The sequence below is a fragment of the Parasteatoda tepidariorum genome, chromosome 6 (genome assembly GCF_043381705.1).
Source record: "Parasteatoda tepidariorum isolate YZ-2023 chromosome 6, CAS_Ptep_4.0, whole genome shotgun sequence".
NCBI classification, from domain to species: Eukaryota; Metazoa; Arthropoda; class Arachnida; order Araneae; family Theridiidae; genus Parasteatoda; species Parasteatoda tepidariorum.
This window is the reverse complement of record NC_092209.1, coordinates 52,334,702-52,357,584: the sequence shown is the minus strand read 5'-3', so window position 1 is coordinate 52,357,584 and position 22,883 is coordinate 52,334,702. Positions and strand designations below refer to the sequence as shown.

The 22,883-nt window shown below is 30.3% G+C and overlaps 1 protein-coding gene across 2 annotated transcripts in view; it reads right to left on the bottom strand.

The window, feature by feature from the left end:
• The window catches only part of LOC107451131 (4-galactosyl-N-acetylglucosaminide 3-alpha-L-fucosyltransferase 9), a 32,465-nt gene that overhangs the window by 5,428 nt on the left and 4,154 nt on the right, over positions 1-22,883 (bottom strand). The window contains exons 1-2 of one of the 2 annotated variants that reach the window (XM_016067132.3): positions 11,132-11,176; positions 5,086-5,300 (exon numbers count right to left, since the gene is read on the bottom strand). In XM_016067132.3, coding sequence (XP_015922618.1) covers positions 5,086-5,300; positions 11,132-11,161 — 245 coding nt within the window. In that variant the 5' untranslated portion in view covers positions 11,162-11,176. Of the gene's footprint in view, positions 1-5,085; positions 5,301-11,131; positions 11,177-22,883 lie in introns of those variants that run through there. The other variant, XM_016067135.3, reaches the window with a different exon arrangement.

The following is a 22,883-nucleotide window of genomic DNA, read 5'->3' as shown; positions in this document are numbered from 1 at the left end:
GGTTAATCGGTGCTCTACAGTATAAAAAATAAGGTCATAGATTAGTAATATAAAATAAATTCACTTTTATTTTTACTATTCGTTGAGCATTCGTCTTCGAAGCTGTTAAGATATAAACGCCTAAAACTAAAACATATTTAAAAATTTGTTACATGCTTTTAATAAAGCATCTAGTTAGATTATGTTGAATGTGAAAATAATTGTCAAACAAGTAATTTGACTTAGTCTTCATTTTGAGTGGAAAAATCATTTATCTTGGCACACTCTTAAAAATAAAATTCATATTGGCGATGATTCAACAATCCTTCAGCTGTATTTCGTTGCTTTTAGCTATCATTTTATGAAGAAACCACGTGATTTTTGAATGAGACACTAACTATCAAATGTTAAATAAAACTACTCCTCACTCTCTTAAAATGAAACAGTTATTTCCCCTACTCAAAATAGAGTTAAATTTTTTTAACTCAGCTTGAGTGAAACACATTCTTATTTGAGCGAAATTCTTACCTTGCGTTTACTCAAACTTGAGTGGTATTTTTTAAGCAATATTTGAGTGCTTTTAGCTCAAACTTGAGTGATTTATTTAATATTTAATTGCTTGGGAAATATAAGCTGGAATTTCTATCGCTTTATTTTAAAAAGCAAACAATAATAAATCTAAATAAAATTGTTATGATCTGTGATCTAAATAGATTATGTCTTCGTTTTTATTTTACGTTTAATTTTTTTTCTGGAGAATATGTCATTTAATATTTTGAATTAAGAAGAATTAAAACAACTTTTAGTTCACAGCGGTATTTCTGAAGAAGACGCTGTTTTACTTTTCAGTAAGTAGATATACTTTGTTGTTTTTATTTTGAAAATACTTTTATTTTGAATGTGTTATATACACATTCCATTTAAATTAGCTGTTTTTCAGCGTTTTTTAATAAAATATACTATTCTTTTAAATTATTTGTCAAAAAAATTTATTAAAATTGAAAGTGTTAAATGTGGATGATTATGAAATATTAAAAAAATTTGATTCCCTGCTAGAATCTTTGTCAAAGCATGTGGGAATATATTATATCTGATAAGAGTTTTAGAATTTTTTCAGATTTCATATTAAAGTTTTAACATTTTATTTTAATATAATAAATTTATATCCATGTTTTAGTTTTTTTGATGTATAATTTTGGTACAAAACATTTCTGGATAATTAATTTCATATCATTCTATACTTCTTTTATAAAGGATATTTACGAAATTATTGTTCATACAGTCCATAATTGCTGTTATTTAAATTGCTTTCTATTAATAAAGTTGACTGTCTTTAATTTATGAAAGTTCACGTCTGCAACATCCATTCATTCAAATCAGAATCTTCAGATGTTCAATGTATTTTATTATAAATATATCATTCAAAGAAAAAGTGGAAAATATTATATTTAAAAAAATTAAGCAGCATTTTGAATTTTTCTGTTTTTATCCTGTTTTTAGCTTTTATTTAATTGGAATTCAGAATCAATACTATCTTCTTATTTCATAAAGTATTTATCACATTATACAAACTATTTTTCCTTTGTTGCTAGCATAAAAGTTCTTACCACTTTTCTTCAAATTCAATTTTCGAGGCAAAATTGAAAATGCAGAATTAATATTTAATTAAAAGTACAATGCTAATTAAAGTATTTGAAAATGCAAATAAATTAGAATTTTACAATAGTTATAGATTAATAGTAAAAAAATAGGAGCAAAATTAAAAGTAATATTTATTATGAGATATAGTTCAATTTGAATTTATATACCTATATCCCAGCTGAAAATAAACTGTAGTTATTCTACAGAACTGAAGTAATTTCGTAGTTTTTCTAGAGTTAACTGCAAATTTTCTGTAGTGCAATCTTAACTGTAAAAACACTGCAGTTATTTTGCAGCTAATGCGAAGTAATTTCTCAGTAATTTATTTCGAAAAAATTTTAGCTATTGTCTACAAAATTACTGTAGTTTAAGTGAGGTCACTTTAAAATCATAAATTTAGAAAAAACTGAAATTTTAAATCCGTGGTCATTCTGCAGTAAATTTGAAGTAATTATGCAGTCATTGTTTCAGAAGTATACTTTCTGATGAATCTGCAGAAAAACTGCAGTTACTTTGCATTGTTGTAAAATTGAAAGAGTTTGATGTCTTCAATCTTGCTTTCCTGGCTGGTATATTAAATTTTTATAATGTTTTTTCTTTTTGATTATATATTAATTTCTTACAATTAGGTAAAAATTCTAAACATATATATTGATAACGGAAATAACGTACACTATCTATATTCATAATAGTTAAAATTCATAAAATACATACTTGATTTAATTGTAATTATTTATAATTCAGAAGCGATACAATTTAATTAGTTTAAAATATGCCTAAAATTAGGTATTTAAATATTTCTGTATTTTAGTAATTTTATTAAAAATGTCGTTTTCATTAATTTTTATTATTTATTTCTTTTTGACTTAAGAAAACTATGTTTGAGCAAAGTTTATGGTAAAAACAATATTAAAGTAAAGTCAAGTAGTTAATGTTAATTAGTTAATTTTTTTATTCGAATTCATACTAAGCTAGGATTATTGCAGAACAAAAATTATACTTATTTTTTTCTAATCAAAACAAATATATAGTTTGGATTTTAAACAAATTTATATCAAAAGAGTTTGCAAAATTGAGTTTGAAAAAGGGTATTTAATCCAGATTTTTTAGCTTTTAACGTCCTCTTCAAAAATTTATTAATTTCACTTAGTTTCAGAAATTTGTCTTAAAAAAATTTAGGCAATTTAAAACAATATACCTTTTTTATTGCTTGAAAATAAAGCTTTATAAATTAAACGAATAAATTTGTTCGAAAAAAAATGACTCATAGTATTTTCAATTGAACCTAAATGAGCATAATATTTATAAAACTGCTTACTTTAAAAATTCGTTTAGAGCTCCTTACTTTTAAAAATTAAACTTCAAAGAAAAATGACGTAACTTAGGGGAAAGAAAAAAAAACTCAAATCTACAGTGGTTAGGAATTTTTCATAAAAAAAACCTCTTAAGTAATAATTCATTTAATTGTTGTTTTACCGTATACAATCAAAATAATTGGATAACCACAAAATGCTGCTATTCAAACTGTTAACTCTGAAAAATTTTTTTAACTGTGTTTTCACCTTATTTGATTTAACAAATAAAAACTTTATCCTCGCCAACAAGACCCAGCTCATGAAACTAATTAGTTCTTTGTAGCCGTCTTGTCACAGGACTGCAGCCGAGATGGTTAATCGGTCAATCTCACGACAGACGGGAAGCCAGTTCGAATCCCAGCCAGTGTCGATATGCTCACAGCGAAAACTTTCACAAGTACTATACTATCTAATTCGATATTTAAATTCAACAAAAATTATGATTAAAAAGAATTCCTGTCTAAGGCTTTCCACTCAAAAGGAAATTTTTTAAACAAAACTGTAATATTTTCTATCGCTTACGATAGATGGCACCACTAAAAACAAACATTTTGTATATTAATAATAAAAATTTTGACTGCAATTTACAAACTGAAATACAGAAAATCACTCAAAAACGAGTTAAAATCACTCAAGTTTGAGTGAAAACGATCCACTCAGGTAATACTGAAAATCACTCAAGCTCGAGTGAAAATAACTCAAGTTTGAGTGAAATTTTTTCACTCAAATTGAGCTATTTCCATATAACTCTTTCACTTGAGTGATTTTAACTCAAGATGAGAAGGCCGGTTTTTTCTAGATGAAAGAGTTAAATAGCACTCAAGTTGAGTTATTTTCAGTCGTTCATTTTAAGAGAGCACTCATATGTTATTTAAGTGCATTTTAGGATTGCTCCAAAAAGTCTCCGTATGACGTTATGGTACAAGAGTGATGCGCTTGATTGTCAAGTAGATGTGTCTGGTTCGAATCCTGATCGTGTCTGAGAACTAATTCGTTCACACTCTTTCTCATTTTAAGTTCATAATCTAATGTATTTCTTCTTTTTTTACGGATTCAGATTCTTAACCTTAGAATATGAGTCAGCCTAGAAAATATGCTCTTGCAAAAACTGAAACTAACAATAAGAGACTCAGAATTCCGACTGCTCTCCGACCAAAACTATTGAGACTATACTTTCAGATTGTGGCTACCCTCTATATTTGAGGGACAAAAATCTGTCAGAAGAAAAATTAACATTCTTTCAAAGAAATTACATTGTTGTTGTTGACTTATTCCTCTTGGTCAGACGCAGACTAGACCAAGTCAATGAGCTCGAAAGTCTTCAGGAAATCAAATACAAGTAAGGGTCCAGAGTAGAGATCTTTCTTCTCCAGACCAAGACAGTGTAAAACGTGATCGGGAGAAGCCTGTGCAGAGTTACACCTCGTGCACGTAAGAAATTACGTTTTTATGGCAGATTTAACTTAAATTATCGTCTGCACTACTTGATTATGATATTTAAGTTGAGCCCTCAATCTCGAATTATCAATATTGAGTCCATAAAAGTGAAAATCTAATTATTAGATCAAAAAAATCTTTCGCTTTTTTTGTGGACAGAATTACACCATAAAAAATGTCGGATCAAATTACGATAAAAAGTACAAGCACTCAGGGTGCAGGCACTTTTTACCGCAAAATACATTTTTACCGGAACATGTTATGGAACAAAAAATCTGTAATACCGTAATTTTAACAGTAAGAATTAGCACAAAATTACAGAAGAACTATAATTAGAGAAGTATTACTTTAAAAATTACAATATAATATTTCATGGTAAAAATGGATTTTACGAATAATGCACCCAAAGTACCGGTACTTTATACTGTAATTTGAACCTGAATCTTACCGAGTAGCTCTTATTAGAGATACTATTATTATAACCTTGCTAAGTAATTTAGAGCATTAAAGTATCATAAATACATCGAAGCATTAAGTATTATAAAGACATACACAAGAATAAAATGACATAATACAAATTATGAATTTGAGTTAATTTATAAGCTTCACATAAACCATTTTTTGATGAAATGTTATTTTACAAAATTATCGAAAACAAAATTTTTTCCCTCACCTGTCCGTAAGTAATTGACGTTTTGAGGACAGAGGCAGTGGATTCAAAACAAGTTGCTTGATATTGATTGAAGTCTGTATCAATTTGTCCGGCAAGATGAACACGCAAAGAGCAACAAACACAAACAAGAAAACTATACTGAGTTTAAGGATGTAAGTTCGGCGGCTGTTCCGACGTGTAAATATTTTTATCCCACCGTTGTCATCCACCAGATTCTGAAAAAATTAAAATAAAGTTAATTTAATACTGGTATTGAAAAAAAATGTTTATTTCTTAAATGCCAGACCTACAGGATACATCAAATCCTTATTTTTGCAAAATAAAAATTGAAGAACAAAAAAAAGAAAAGCTTTAAACTGATTAACATGAATGAGTCTCGCTTCATTAAGTATTAGTAATACTTACATTAAAGCAAGCAATAAAATATGCAAAATTTTTATTTCCATAGGGATTTTTTCTTTTCGGAAACTCACTCAAATTTAGGGAATTTACTAAACTGTTGAAAAAACAGGAAAATTTTTATTAAATCAGTAGACCAGGAGAAATTGGCAAAATCCTGTATACTACTGGTAAATACAATAGAGTCGGCAGCCATATACATTCTATAACAAAAAAATCCGATTGAAACGAAAATTGGTGGATAGGAAGACAATGTACAGAATAGTAAATGATTAAAATTTCAGAACAATTGAATAATTTATTGCAGAGTTACAGTAACAAGTTCATTAAGGTGTTGGCCCGCCTCTAGCCTGGATACAAGCTGCCACACGGCATGGCATAGACCGATAATGCTCCCGGATGGTCTCTTGCGGTATTTCCTGCCAAATTCAATCCAATTGTCGAACGAGGTCATCAACATTCCGTGCCAGATGCAATCGCCTTCCCATCATATTCCAGACATGCTCGATGGGAGAGAGATCTGGTGATCTGGCAGGCCAAGGAAGAGTTTGACAAGCTTGCAGACAGTTTATAGCAACACGTGCCGTATGTGGTCTGGCATTGTATTGCTGAAAAACCAGCCCAGGGTGCTGCAAAAGGAACGGTAGCAAAACAGGTCTTAGGATGTCGTCGACGTACCGCTGTGCAGTAAGTGTACCTCTAATGACGACCAAAGGGGTCCGGATGTCAAAGGAAATGGCACCCCAGACCATAATGCCTTGTTGAGGGCCGGTGTGGCTCTCAATAGTGAAGGCAAGATCCCCCCTTTGCCCTGTGCGTCTCCAAACACGTCTTCGATGATCGGCAGGACACAGTTGGAAGCGGGATTCGTCGCTAAAGACTATACGTCCCCAGTCGGCATCATTCCAGCCATATCTGTTCAAAACATTCATGCATACGAAATTTCAAAGCAATCGGATGATTGCTTCTTGGTGCGTCGATTTATTTGTTATAGAGTGTATATAATTATAAAGAGAGAGATTATAATAACCTGATAAACTTATAAAATCATGAGAAGCCATTGCACAATTTCATTAAAAGGATCTTTCTCAAAAGACAGCATCAAACAACTCCTATTTGAAATTATTCACAAAATTAAGAGTAGCTTTTTCACAAAGATCGACCTTTCATGAAAAAAAAAATCTTGAATAACCCTTAATTAAGGGTTCTAAATTAATATTTTAGTGAGGTAAGAGACAAATATTATCCTACACCTGATGGGTCATCTTCAAGATCAATAATATCAAAGGAGAAAAAAAATTAGACTACTTCTTAAGCTCCAAAAATTATTCCATTAATTCGGATTTCTAATGCACAGTAGTTTATCTATTGTCTTTTTATATTTGTCTATTTCAATAAGCAAAAAAAAATAACTGATAATACTCTGAAATTAAGCAAGTGACTCTTCTTCCCGTATTTATTCCAATGATACTTTTCCGAAAATCGCTTTCGGTTTATTATTGCTCAATTCATTTATTTATTATAAACTCATTTTCATGATGTATTTTTGTATGCCTCATGACCTAAATAAAGCATTAATGGTTTCATTTTCTAAACTACTTTCACATTTTTATTAAGGTTGACAAGAGTTTGGACATAAAGGTAAAAGCCACGGTAAACGTTTTTAAGCAGAATTAAAAAGAAAAGAAAAGAAGAAATAAAAACGGAATTTTTTTTCCGAGAAAGAAAACAAAAATACCAGTTATTTTTGCTCAAACCAAGTTTTTTTTTTTTTGGTTCAAACTGGTTTTTTTATTTTTTATAAACAATATGACTGAGGATATTTTTTAGACCATTAATTGAAATTAAATAAACCATTCCTAAGTGTTTCATATTATTTAACTATTCCGTATAGCTATTAATTAATGTTTTCAATAAACAACTTAAAAATATCCTCTTATATCCTCTTTTGTTTCTTAAATATGCCAGCTTAATAAGCACAAAAGAAGGGGAACTGAATACTTTAAATATGCTTTTATATTAGTTTGCCATTCCACTTAACACGCTGATTAAACACTCAAAATGTAAAATTTATTTTTTTAATATATGTTAAAAAATAATTCCACACCCCACCTTGTTTGTAATATAAAAATTTTATACTTCAGTATAATTTAATTAATATCATTATTTAACTGTATACAATTTATAATATTAGTATTAATTAAGTTCTATGAAAGATACATTTTCTTGTTTTATTTCAATCCATTGATTTCTTTCATTTCATTTTTCTTTATTCCGAACGTTAAAATTTGTATCAACACAAATTTTATATATATATATTTAAGGTATCGTAGATATATTTTGTATTAATAATAATTGAAAATTACTTGAAAATAATGGAATGATGAAAAGATGCAAAATTTGCATGGGTTGCATATAAAATAGTATAAATAACTTTTAGTACTAAGTAACTTTTAGTACTATAAGTAACTTTTAGTACTATAAGTAACTTTTAGTACTATAAGTAACTTTTTGGTACTAATAAATAAAATACAAAGTACTTTCTTTTATAAATTTTAACATACTTCAGCTTTAAGTTTAATAATAAAGGAGTTCGCAGCTGTGTTCTGAAATTTCTAATTCTCCTTTTCAAAAATATTTTGTTCTTATTTGTTCATCATTTTCAGCTTTTTGTCCAAATATTTCTGATTTGTGTGTGTGTGCAGAATATATTTTCCACAAATACTAATACAGTTTTGTTTTGTTTTTTTTGCAGATTCGGGAATTTTATCAATTATCTTTTTATTTTAATTAATAGTTCACACAGAAAATTATTTCTAAGCACAAATGTTAAGACGCATCTTTACTGTGTTTTTGTTTCGAAATTATTGAAACTACAATTTTAAATATTCGATTGAAAAAGTCATAAACTCGATTGCAAATTTGAAATAAATTTTGGAATGCCAACTAATTGATACTAAATATTTTCTAATGCAACAGTACTATTCAAATTTCCATAATATTGATTTCAAACTGTTACGAGCTGCTCAGAGCTCCATTAATAGAATTCTTCAGGAAAAACTGAAAAAACCTTTTTTTTTTCAGAATAAAGTAACTTTGGAACTAAAAATGAAATTTTATTATTATTGTTATTATTTTTGCGATTTGTCATTAAGTTAAGAAAATTATACTTTTTTTAAATTATACTATTTTTTGTTGTTTGGCTTTATAAAAGTAGAGTGGTACATATATACTGTACCAAAAAATGTCTTGGGTTTCATCGTTAGCACACTACGAGGTTTGCAATTTGCTTATTAACATAATGCGGTATTAAATAAACTGAAATATCATGAAAATAGCGTAAATTAAATTCTGGATATTTTTTGTTAGAATCGCTTTTAATGCAAAAAATGCATCTCGAAAATATTACACAAATGAATAAAATCATAATATGTCCCATGAAAAATTTTTTACACTGAAAACAGAACAAAATTCTAAACTCATACCGAAAAGTGCAGCATAAAACTAAAATAAGCACTTCATTTTGTAACAAGCATAATGTCTTCAACAAGACAAAAAAATTTCTCTAACTTTTTATTTTAACTTGTTCAATAATTGCATGATTTAACTAATTTTAAAAGCAATAAAAATAGGGTTTGGTTCTACTTTATTTAATATTATACATTTTTAAAACATTTTTCTCATATAGATTCATTTCTATATTTTTGCAAGAAAGCTGTGATATACAAACATTTAAAAATTATATATTTATGGCTATTTAAAGAAATACAGATTCCTATAAGAATTTAAATATAAAGTTGGAAATTTTCTATACGAAAATTTGATATTCTTTTATTTAGTTCTATTCAAACAAAAATATTTAGATAAATAAAATAAAAAACGAACTTGATTTTTTTTAACGAACTTGATTTTTTAAAAACCAAAAAACCATTTGGTATAAACCAGCCAACCCTGTTTTTAAGCCCTTCAGACAAATTATTACAAAGGTAGATTAAGCATTTAAGCAGGGCTAAAAGTTTGAGCAATTGGTACTAAAGTGAAAATAAAATTAAATTGATAAAACTATTCTTATTACTTAGTAGTTAGATGGGAACGAATCAAAATTACCAGAGCCAAAATGGTCGCCAAGTGTTAAAAGTTTGAAGAAAAAGTATAGTTAAAAATTAATTACCTTGAACTACTAAATAAAAACCTTTAATGAGTTTATCTTCTAAAAAAGCACATTTACTTTAAGAAATATTAAACGTAATAAATAAGTAATTGGCTGATGCTTGTTGACGTGCAGCTCAGCGGATGACGAAACTTGGCGTTTTTTTCCCCGAGCTTCGTATAGTACTGAGTTAGCTCATAAATATCAATTAAACTAATATAAAATGCAAATCCTCATCGGTACTTTTCCATTTCGCCGGGGGCAGGAGATAAAATAGCTAATGAAAAGTCACCGAACGTAAATAAATAAAATTGTTTTTTTTTTATGCGACAACTAATATTTTTTTGAAAAATTAATAAACAAATAAATAAAATAACTGAAATTATTTGTGTGGAAAAGTACCTCGAAGTCCTTGAAAGTTTATATCTAGTAAAAAATTGAATTAAAAATAGTTGATCCTACTGAATCACAACTAAATATTGCTGAGTAGTTTTGTGTGAGCATTGTTGAACTATAATTACAAATTATTATTTGTAAGTTTACAAAAAACAGTAGTAGGTGGAAAAAAGGTATTAATTAAAATATTAATAAATTAAGATCTAGTATTTACAAAAAAGGAGGGGAAAATCTGGTTCTCTTATACATAGTTGCTTAAAATTGATTGTTATCCGTTAAAGGGGTTATAAAAAAACGCTTACCCCGTTACACAATTTGTGTTAATAAATGGTAACAGGTAAAAAACTATTGCCACTTATTAACACAATACCAGTAGTACCTATAACCTCAATTAAGCAACGTCATCCTCAAAAATATGGTCAATTATAGCAATTTTTTGGTCCCATTTAACGGATAATTACCCTTATAACGTGTTTTATTTACCATGTTTTGTGGATATCATTTGAGTTTACTCAATATAATTATGTTACAGTTAGATATATTTTTTACATTTATTTACATCAATTTAAAAATGGAATGAAATAAGGGATTTTAATTGGTGTTAAACTTTTAATTTTCAACTAGAAATTCTTTGTTTCCTTTTACAAATATATGAAATTAAATGTATGTAATTAAATATTAAAAAAATGCAGTCAAATACTTATTTTTTTATACCATAAGTGCTCTTGAGTAGAAAAAATAATTTATTAAACGTTTGAGTAGTACTTGTCTAAACTGAAGTGAACTTAAGATGAACTGATCTAGTTCAGACCTGTTAATAATAGTTTATTGTTTGAATTAAACAAAAGTTTAAAGATCTTGTTTGTCAAAACTGTGGAAGGATTCATGACAGATTATACGCGTTTATCTTTTAAATATCTGATTTCGAAGTTATAAGAATTACGTAAATAGTTTATGTGAATAATAAATAAGTAATTTTTCCTCTTTACATTCCAACAGTTCTGTTTTAACAGTAATTACTTTAAAATAAAATGTTTTCATAAGCTAAATAAATAATTTTATTTTAAGAAGATAATTAAAAAACAAATAATAATTACCAACCGTCTGAAATCTGTAGTTTTTATTCATCATATTACTTTATAGATAGAAGGAAAATTTAAAGCATCAAATTTGTTATGTTTTTAGCCCTTGATTCAAGTATGAAAACACGTTAAGTCACTTAACCGTTTGAAAGATATGTTTTATACAAAAGGCGTTATTTAGATTTTTTTCATTCAGTAATAATGAATGTTCTCGAAAAATTACTAAAACATTCAATCGCAAACAGTTAAAAAAGGCATCGGTTTAAAGATTCAGTTTTAAAGAAAGGATGAACAACACAAAGGTGAAACAATTCGGAGAACAATCTTCAGGAATTCTTACTGAAGCGCACCTAATTTTTCTCAATATTTTTAAAACTAGTACTATAACTTCTTAAAACCACAAACTATTTGTATAAAAACTAGAATCTAAGCTTCAAAAATATAATTTATAACCACTGTTTATTTTCGATGTTAAATGTATGTATTACCGGCAAAGTTTGGAATCCGGCATTCTATAGAATGCCTAGGCATTGTATATATTGCCTAAAACTAGCCGGTAATGTATGAAATGATTTATATTTCACACATTTCCTAGGCATTCTATAGAATGCCAAATGAGAAACCGGCAAAGTATAAATACATCTCCGATTCATTTTTTAATGTAGTGAAATGTAATTCAAACTGTCATTCAAGCCTGCCATGTTGCAACACAAGTAGGTTAATTTCTTATATTTTATATGAAAATTCTGTTTCTCTTAATAAGAAAGGCATAAATTATGTTTTGTACAACTTTAATTCTTCTTTATGCATTTTGAATAATTTTTTTTTAATTGCACTCTCATTATTTTTTCAGAATAACATTTTTATTTTTAAGAAATGAACATCATTTACATAATAACAAAGTTTTATTTCATGCTTTGCCTAAATAGCATTTGCCATTCTATAGAATCCCTAGGTATTATATACAATGCCTAGGGAAAGTATGTAATACTTCTCATATTTCATACCTTGCCTAAAAGCATCCGGCATTACATACAATGCCTAGGCATTCTATAGAATGTCGGCGTTTCATACTTTACCGGCAACATAGGTATTACATTTTTATATCAGTTAATTGCGCTTTTGTTAATCATTTAATAACAAATAGACACAATGAATTTATGCATTTCGTGAAATATTTAACTATCCATTTTCATTCGATATCAAAATAATACTAATTACTACTTACTAGAGTTTTTAGCTTTTGGTACAATATAAATCTTTATAAGCTTAGCCAAAATTAAGAAGCCTCAACATTACGTTTTTCTAAAAACTATAGTATTGAAAAAAAATGTGGCTTTAATTTGTTCATCTTGGCGTGATTTTTTTTTAAAAGTGAGCCATGATGGCTCACGGAATAGAGTGTTCTTACCTTAGAGATGAGGGGACCCACGTTCGAATCCCAGCGGTGGCTGGTTGGTACGAATTCTGCTCCCGGCTCGCGCTGACCACAGTGCTAACGCAGAATATTCTCAATGCTAGATGGATCGTAGGTGAGAAATCACTTGGCTGTCTGGCTAACCATCGGAGGTTTTCGTTGTTTTCCTCTCTATGAAAAGCAAAAACGGGTTAACTCCCTCAAAAAATTCCTGCACGACAACTGATTTGTCCCGATGCTTGATCCAGGTTTTCACTTTGTCTTCTGGATTGGGTTCGAAATTACAAGGCTACGAAGTTGAGCCTTGATACTCATAAACTCAGAATTGGGCTGGCTGTTCAACGCTGCTTATAAAATAAAATAAAGTTTGAAAAAAAAGTTAAATAGTTAAAAAGTGGTAAAATTGAAAAAAAATAGATTATGTACTTTTTCATAACCCGGGTAAAAGTAAATTTAACATCTTCGTTAGACAACCGACCCAATTTCCACTTAACGACTACCAATGATTCCTCGTTCGTAAAGTTTAGAGTTGTTCTCTTGTATAATTACGTTTTAAAATAACTCTTTTCAACTATGGTAGCAGGAAAACGTTTGACCGTATCCCAGTTTGATTACGTATTTTTTATTTTATTTTATAACCGTCGTTGAGCAGGAGACCCAATTTTGAGTTCAATTCCGTAGACTTGTAATTTTGAACCCTATCCAGAAGACAAGGAAACTCCTAGATCAAGTTTTGGGAGAAATGTGCCTTCGTGGAGGACTTTTTGAGGGAACTTTCATATCGACCATCCAGCGCTGTGAGTCGAACTTGGGTCACCTCATTGGGAAGTAAGCACTCTATCCCCTGAGCGGCCACGGCTCTGCGAAAATAAATTCAACTATTTTATTTCTTATTTTTTATCATTTTAAAAACAAAATGGTCTTTAAAAAATAAAATAAAAACGCCACACAGGAGAGTGGGTCATTAAAAGCAACTAGATTGGAAAATCGCTATACCGGTCCCAGAAAACGTTCTGGGTCCAGGCACCTGTTGATGAATTTTTTTACCCGTCCGGTTCCAGGACCCGATAGAATTTAAAATGATTACCCAATGCTCGCCAATTATTATGAGTTAATTATTTTACTTTCACCGGCGTTACAGATATCCCAACTCTGAATTAACGACTATCAATGTTATCGCCGCAGCCTTGTATTTTTGAACTCAACCAAGAAGACAAGATAACTTCTGGATCGAGCATTGGGGCAAACTAATCTTGGTGCTGGACTGAATGATGAAAGTAACCCCCTTTTGCGTTACATGGAGAAGAAAACGATTAAAACCTACCATGGTTAGCTGGACGAGAAGATGAATTCTAACTCATGATCCGTCACCATAGAAGATAATTTATGTCAAATTTTACGAGATTATGTGGCTGGCAGCCGGGTGCAGAATTAGTATCAACCAACCACCAGTGGGATTGAAACCTGGTTCACTCAATCGGGAGGTGAACTCTCTATCCCCTGAGCCACCGCAACTTATATTTTATTTTATTTTACATCTGTCGTTGAACAGCAGACCCAATTTTGAGTTTACGACTACCAATGTTCAGCTCCGTAGTTTTGAAATATTTAACCCAATCCAGAAGACAAAGGAACTCCAGGATCAAGAACTGGGAGACATTTTGTCTTCGCGGAGGAATTCTTCATGGAACTAACCCGCATTTGCGTTACATGGAGAGGAAAACTACGAAAACCTCCCACGGTTAGTCTGAAGGTAAGGGAAACTCTAACACATAATCCGTCTAACACTGAGGATATTTTACGTCAGCACTATGGTCTGTGTGAGCCGGGTGCGGAATTCGTATCGACCTGCTATCTCTGTGATTTGAACCCGGTTCGCCTCATTGGAAGGCTAACGCTGAACCACCACAGCTCTCGGTCGAGTATTACAACATTTATGCAAAAGGAAATAAAACTCGTTTAATTTTCTATCAAACAAAAATTTTGCAGGGTTCTAATAAAGCATATTACTTGCCCTTCTCAAAAAAAGACATAACTTTTATCTTTAGATTTTCTTAACTGGATTTTTTTTTGAAGAAAAAGTTGCTTAAAGAAATTTGGGATAATTGTTTAGATGTAAAATTATGAACGTAAAACGTTGAGATGAAGTACAGAAAGCTGCTAATAATTGAGATTATAATTAAGTTTTCAATAGCATTTATTGTTGCAGCTTCTGTTAAACATAGGATTTTAAAATATTTTAACAAAATAATGGTAAAAAAGAAAAATTTACGTGCAATGAGATCGATCAAATTCACGTTCATTTTTAGTCGATCTCATTCCCGATCCCTTAAACTTTTCGATACTCTGTGAGCTTTCGTTTCTCAGTCATGTTACGATTTAATCTCTGTATCCTAATAGTTTCGATCTCCAAACGAAAAGTAAATACAAACGTTTAAAAATAAAATTTTTCTCTTATTTCGTTCTAAATTGATACAAAATAATAAAAAATGCTACAAAAATATAGAAAAAATCTGCATTAAAGGGATAAAATTCGTCGATCTGGCAGTAAAATTTTGTAATAATAATTCAGTTTACATTTCATGAATATATTTTAATGATTGTTCAGATTAGCTGTAGTAAGAGGCAGGAACTGGATCGTTATGAAACTGATGTTGAAGTAGAAAAATATTTTTTCGAGGACACTCGCTGATAAAGTTTCGAGCAGTTTAATTGTATAATTACGTTTAAAAATAAATCTTTCAATTATGGTAGCAAGAAAAATGTTTGACCGTGCTTCAGTTCGATTCTGTAGGCATTTTTTTTTTATTATTATTATTATAACCGTCGTTGAACAAGCGACCCAATTTTTAATTCATGATTAGCTTCGCTTCCATTGACTTGTAATTTTGAACCTAATTCGGAAGACAAGGGAACTCCTGGATCAAGTTTTGGAAGAACTTTGCCATTCCATCATGGAGGAATTTTTGATGGAGCTAACCCACATTAGCGTTACATGGGGAGGAAAACCATGAAAACCTCCCACGGTTATCCTGACAACAAGGGGACTTTTACCCATGATCCGTCTACCACTGAGGACTTCAGCACTGTACCCGGTCCGAGCCGGTTGCGGAATTTGTTTCCAGTAGCCTTCACTGTGATTCGAACCCGGTTCACCTCATCGGAAAGCGAACGCTCTATCCCCTCCCTGAGCGTGGATCGGAATAGTCTGGTTGGTAATTGGTTGGGCCCATGTCCAAAAGGTCTCCAGTTCAATCTCTGCTGGCTAGGAGCTCCCCGTGTAGTAAATGGTTACTGGTGCACAATATGTATCGGGTCAAAAAGTCCTCCAAGTTCCCATGACAAATAAATGCCTCTGGGGGTACTCAATTGGAGATTGATCGTTCTCTGGTTCAGGTCAAAATTACGATCTGTAGATGAATGAATGATTGTATGAATGGGTCCGCCCTTTGAAACGAGCTGTAACGCGTGTGTGTGGCTGTAGCCATATTCTTTGCCATAGATGGTACTATAATAAGTTTATATTAATATTGTTTTTAATTTTACTATATTAGAGTGTAATAAACTAATACAAATATTTTATTTAAGGTTATAACAGGCGTGAAACAGTCTTCTAATTTTTTTGATTTTTGACTATGAATGCTTAACTCCGTATCCTTATAATTTTGTACCCAACGTAGAAGACAAAAGATGGCTTATAATTGAAGCAACGAAACAAATTAGGCTACGTCGAGGGCTTCGTAATGGAACTAACTAGCATTTACGTTATGTAGAATAGGAAGAAAAAAAATGAAAAACTTTCACGGGTAGCCCGACCGCAAGGGTACTCTCACTCATGACCTGTCTACCACTGAAAACATTTTACATCACCCTTGTGGTTGATGTGGGTCGATAACAGAATTCGTACCGACCAGCCATCTCTGGAATTGAAACCAGGCTCATCTTATCGGAAGGAATGTGCCCGATACCAGTGTTCCCCAACCTTTTTGTCACCGCGGACCTGTCCACGTTTGATAATTTTACCGCGGCCCGTTGTGGGGGGTGGGACGTTGATTGTTAATATTTAGATTATTTTGATTTATTAATTTAATTTAATTATATTTAAACATGCCTTCAAAATAAAACACAAATACACCAAAAAATAAATATTAAGCGATTTAACATTTTAACTTACTAGAACGTTAAATCAATGAGAACCCTGAGCTTGTTTCTTTGCAATGAGACGGTTCCATCTGGGGGTAATCGGAGACAATGATACATTACAAAGATTGAAAAAACTATGTCACTACCTAGGGGGCCCCCTTTTTTTAAATAAATAAAATTTGAATGGAACAATAGTTGGGGAACACTGCTCTATACCATGAGTCACGTCTGCTTAAATAAATTCTAATATTGATAAAAATAGAATTAATTATGAAAAAAAATCTGGAAAGAACATAATCCTTTAAATATACATTATGAAAATAAAAACTTTAAAAAAATGAGTGGTGGTGAAAACAAAAAGAAAAACCACTGCTATGACCTATACAATGACCTATGACCTAAACATTTATCTCTATCTCTCTTTATTTTTTAAACTTGGTCTACAATTCTATCTTCATTCAATAAAGATACAAAAAAAGTGTAATATATAATTGGAAACCACGCAAAGTTTCACTACAGCCTAACACTTAAACATTCGATTATTAATTAATGTCCTTTAAAATTCATATAATGCAAGTTTTCTCTAAAACAGTTGTATATAAAATTTTGAAATACTTGCCAATACAAAAAAAAAGAATGGCATGTGATGCTGCAATATCCAATTGTTTTCTGATAATTTATCAACTTAAAGATGAAAAAGTTTCGGAACAAAACACTTAACCAACCTTGGGTCATTAACCATGAAAGTAAGATCAACTATTGTAATAGATTACTTATTGTGCATTTATTGACATCTATAAGATTAATTACGATGATGACTCGATCGTAAGAAGTTTCTTCGCTTTTTTATTGAAAGAAATTTATTATGACATTATATTATGTCATTATATTATGCTATAATATTATTATTGATGTGTCATTATTATTATTACTACGCTATACAGTGAACAAAATAAAAAACAGAACCCTTATAACCTAATGATTGTAATTTTCCCGAACCGAGACTAAATCTTAATGATTTCGAGGGCCTGAACCTTTTGAACATTATTTAATAATGTTCTGGAAAAAAAATGTGAATTGTAAGACCCCATTTCTTGCATTATTTTTTAAAAATTTAATTTTTAATAGAAAAATGCAAAATCTGAACGAAATTTGGTAACTCAGAAACTATTTAACCGATTTCATTAATTTTTGTATTTTCTCATTAAAATTATGTTGTTCAAAATGGTGTAAAAAAATTATACCTTACGTTTCAGCATTTTCTCGAACATAGTTAAATAAAATCTTAAAAATAATAAATAATTATTAAAAATTACACTTTGCATGGATTTCAGAAAATTGCATGCCCACTTGTGAATTATTCTTTGCAGAACTGTAAAACAGATCTGGTTTCGAAAATATATTTTCAAATCAACTGATTATCTGAGAATAATACATTTTTTTTCCTAGTGTACTAAATCTCTATAATTTATTCATAATGCAACACTATAGCAAGGGAAATATCAAGTTTTGTACACATTATATAGAGAAATGTTTAAGGAACATTCCAATACAAAAACGTGAAATTATTCGCTAGATTCGAGTACCGAGAAACCCTACAGTCGAAACTGTAATCGTTTTCGTGGAATCAGAACTTCGACATGAAATGAATTCAAATTACAAATGTATTATAATTTTTCTAAAGCATGTCCTTTCGTTTTCTTTTTTTTTTTTATCTTTTTTTTATTTTTCTGTCATCTAATAAATTCTAATGACGTTAAGAACTGTGCACTATAATAATATTTCAATTTTTCTTAGATTTTATGAAAAATAAGTTTTTAATTTTGTAGTTTAAATTTTTATCCTGAAACGCTACATGAATTGAATACAAATGTATAATACTTCTACAAAAGCTTGTTCTTTCATTTTCTTTTCCCTTTCTCTCCTTTTTTATTTATCCATCATCTATAATGACGTCAGGAATTCTGCACTATAGTAATATTGCAAATATATATTTTTTTTAGATTTTAATTAAAAAAGAGTTTTTGATTTTGCAGTTTTTTTTTTCCTTGGTGAAAATTCAACTTCAAACGTGTCACATTCTGCTAAATATGTAGTCTTTTTTTTAATTGCGTAATTTAGTTTAGAGAAAACTATTAGCAGGAAAATAACGATTTTTTTTTTCAGTTTTTTACTATAATGTCTAAAGAGGAGCATTATATTCCATGTTCGTTAAATTTCAAAAAACACTTCCTAAGTAATTTAATGAAACGGTTCTACGACTAATTATGGTACAATTTTAATTTTTCGCAGTCATCCACTAGAGATTAAAAAAAACTTATACCTTCATGATAAAAATTACAATAATAAAAAGAAGAAATCAAAATTCATGTTAAAAAACAGCTAAAAACTACAATTTCAAAGGAAAATTACGCAATGCTGCAGAAACTGTACAAGAAAATTGAAACCAAGAACAAATTGTAAACAAAGAAGAAAACAATGGAAAATGAAAAATATAATAATGACAACCGAAGCTGATGTCGTCAGGGGGTACCAGCCCCCGGAAGTCATAAAAATAGTACAAAACCTTTTCTATCGAGAGAGCAAGACAAAGGTCTGAAATTTGCTCTCTCTGTACCCCTAGAGTACCTAGTACTATAATGTCTTAAGAGGAACACTATATTTCATGTTCTTTAAATTTTGTTCTTCTTTGTTTTACGGTGGTCCTGGAGTTGTCGTCTGGGGTGGCATTATGTTGAACGGGCGGACTGAGCTTCAGATCTTCGACCGAGGTTCTGTAACTGGAGACCGCTACTGCAATGAGGTAATCCTACCCCATGTGCGTCTGTTCCGAGGGGCCATTGGACCAGGCTTCATTTTTATGGATGACAATGCCCGGCCACACAGTACTGCTAATGTTCAAGAGCTATTGGAAAATGAAGATATCACACGAATGGATTGGCCCGCTTACTCTCCAGATCTAAATCCCATTGAGTATGAATGGGATGCATTAGGGAGAAGTCTTGCGACACGACAGTAGCCTCCTGGTAACACCCACCAGCTGAAAGATGCGTTAAAGGAGGAATGGAGACGTTTACCCCAAGAACTCCTGGATAATCTGGTGCTTAGCATGGAGAGACGATGTCAAGCAACAATTACAGTAAGGGGAGGGCATATCCCATACTAGGGAACATCTGCCAGTTGTACTTACGCTTCTTCAGGCAATTATGCGTAACGCCACTATATGTCAAATAAAGCCTTTTTTTGTTCCATGCCCTACTTTAAACATTATATTCATTTCTGCGCCATTATTCTTTTACCATCGTTTAAGTACAAAATAATGTACATCATATTCAAATTTCATGTCAATCGGATGATTTCTTGTAGAGTTATGACAAAAAATGCACTTGTTGCTTAAGTTTTGCACACCAGTGTAGTTAAACGAAAACTATGAGGAGAAGAATTGTAATCTTTTTCACTGTCACGTAATGTCTGAAGACGTGCAGCGCTTCTCATTCTGGCTAAATTTCTAGTTAATTCTTAAGTAATTGACGTTTGTTGACGTTTTTTTTCTTTTTTTTTTTTGATTGACTGTTTTTAAGCGAAGAAAAAAATAATCACATTAAAACTATTATCTTTTTACAATCGCATACTCATATAACTAAAGTTAAAAACTGTTAACAACTTGTACATTTTCGAGTTAGTGTGAAATTTATTAAATTTATCATCTTTTATTTCCTTACATTTTCTAGATCGTGGCGAGTAAGGAAGGGAATCCCCCAGTCATTCAAAAAATTTGATTATTTTACTTTGGCGGATTTGATGATAAATGGTATAATGATGTATATAAATATAGGGAGTTCAATCCAAGGGAAATCAGACAAGATTAAAAAAAATTCTCGATGATGAACGACTAAAAAACTTTTACGAGAAGTTTTCGAAGAAAACTAAGATTAGGGGCCATTTTGAAATTGGATTCAACTAAAGAAAAATGGCGTAACTATGCTCATATGTTAAAAATGTCAATATATATAGATATATATTTTTAAATATATTTTTTCATACAGATGATAAACTCATATGTTAAAAACGTCAATATATATTTTATATTTATGAATCATTTTTCTTAATTTTGAAAGTGATTCGAAAGAAAAAAATTAGCAAAAGTCAGACATTAAAGTTTCTGTTTTTAGTCAGTAAAAAAAATTAAAAAGTGGTTTTCAGCTAAAATACTTAAAGATTTTCTTACAGCGCGAAAAAAGTTTTTTATTTCAATATTTTCCTCATATTATTAAATATCATACATTTTATTATAAATAAATCTAAAAGGTGTTTTCGGTTTTTGGTCATTAAAAAAAGCGAAAAGAGGTTTTTAGCCAAAATGCTTCAAGGTTTTTTTCATAGCACAAAAGCAAAGTTCCTGGACTTAAATTTTTTTTCACATACTGTTTTACTGTTTAATGTTTTGCTTTTTAACATGAATCAACTGCAAAAAAACATTGCTTGTAAGCCAATTATGACAATCTCATAATACAATGACTGATACCTTATAATAACCGACACGCTTTTTCACCTTCAACGATTGAAATGGGGCAATTTTCATTTATCTGACAACCACATAACATCCCATAAATATATTTGTATGAAAGTCGTAATATCAAAAACAAAGTATCATTTGAATTGAATAATTCTTATAAGTTTCACAAAAGGTGTAATTTATAATAGGACGTTAATACCACGGGAGAAAATTTTCATGATTAATTCTGTATTACCTTCGTTGGTATTATTACCAATTCTGGTAAACCTAAAACAAAACACGCAGATTCAAAAGCTTTTTTTTTTCGAATTATCAAAATACAAACAAATATTGTAGGATCACTTGCCCTATGCGTAATCTGCCAATTTTATTTTTTATCTTGCTAACAATTATGCTAACGATCATACCATTATTATGCTAACTTTCTTGCAACTATGCAAGAACTATGCAAGTTCTTTTCAGAATTTGAAACTTAGCGGTTTATTTACTCTAGCAAGATAAGCCAGCTTAAGGCAAATAAAGCTTAACTTTAAGCCGAGCGAACTGAAATCCGTTTCCATTTACATATATTTGAGTTAGCTTAACTCAAGCTTTTCTGGATGTGAGGATATATTAAAATTGGGTTAGAGATTAAAATCTTAAGTTGTTTGATTGAACGCAAAAAACATCACGCTTGCTCGTTTTTTATTTAGCAATCGACTCCTTGTATTGAAATGGAAAAAGATTAATACTATAAACTTTAAAATTATGTTACATTTTCTCATAAACTTTTTTAATTCTTTTTCTGACCCAGAACACCATTTTTAAGATCCCTTAGAGAGTCCTTAAATTATCCAGCTAACACAAGCATTAATAGAAAAACAGTACAACGAGATCAAGAAAAACAATTGGGTATAATATGAAAAAAGCACAACTACTTCCACTTACTAGGAATAACATTTAACTTTTAGTTTAATTAATAAACTGAGTTTTAAATATGCTTACTAAATTCATAAACTTCGGTAAAACAACAATATAAATTATTTCCAAAGGAACTAGACTAATACAATTCCAACCTGGCGAGTAGCGACTTATAACATTAACAAGAAACTTCGTTTGATGCTTTTACTTGTTGCTAGAAATCAGGTTCGCAGAAAATGCTGTTTACTAGTTAAATTTAGTAGGAATAACACGATCTGTGACGTAGGCTATAGTATACCCAATTGCATTGTTTTATTTTAAGCTGTATACTAATCCGTTACAAGAATTTCAATTTGCTTTTGCTTTGATAATGTGTGAATGATGTTTTAAATAAATCTTGTTTTATAAAAAACTGTCTCTTCATGTTTATTCGTTTTCCATCTTTAGCCATCTTTGCTGTGGCAGCCACATTGGGAAAATAACGAACTTAAAACTTCAGAAGCTTTGCTACCACTTTAAAGATCGCATCTTACGCTTAAACCTGCTAATGGAAACAGGGTATTGCTATAAGTTTACCTAAATACCCCTTTTCTATATTTTAAATTACTGATGTAGAGGAAAGAGAATTTTCCAAGAAGAGTTTTTCCCATGGTATTACGTTCTTTTAATATGCCGCCAAAATATATTTCATGCAAAACACACATATTGTATTAAATTTTAAACTGCTGTTTGTAGAAAATGCAACACCATGAAGGAATCATCAGAATCAAATGAAATATTATTTTAATAATGGAT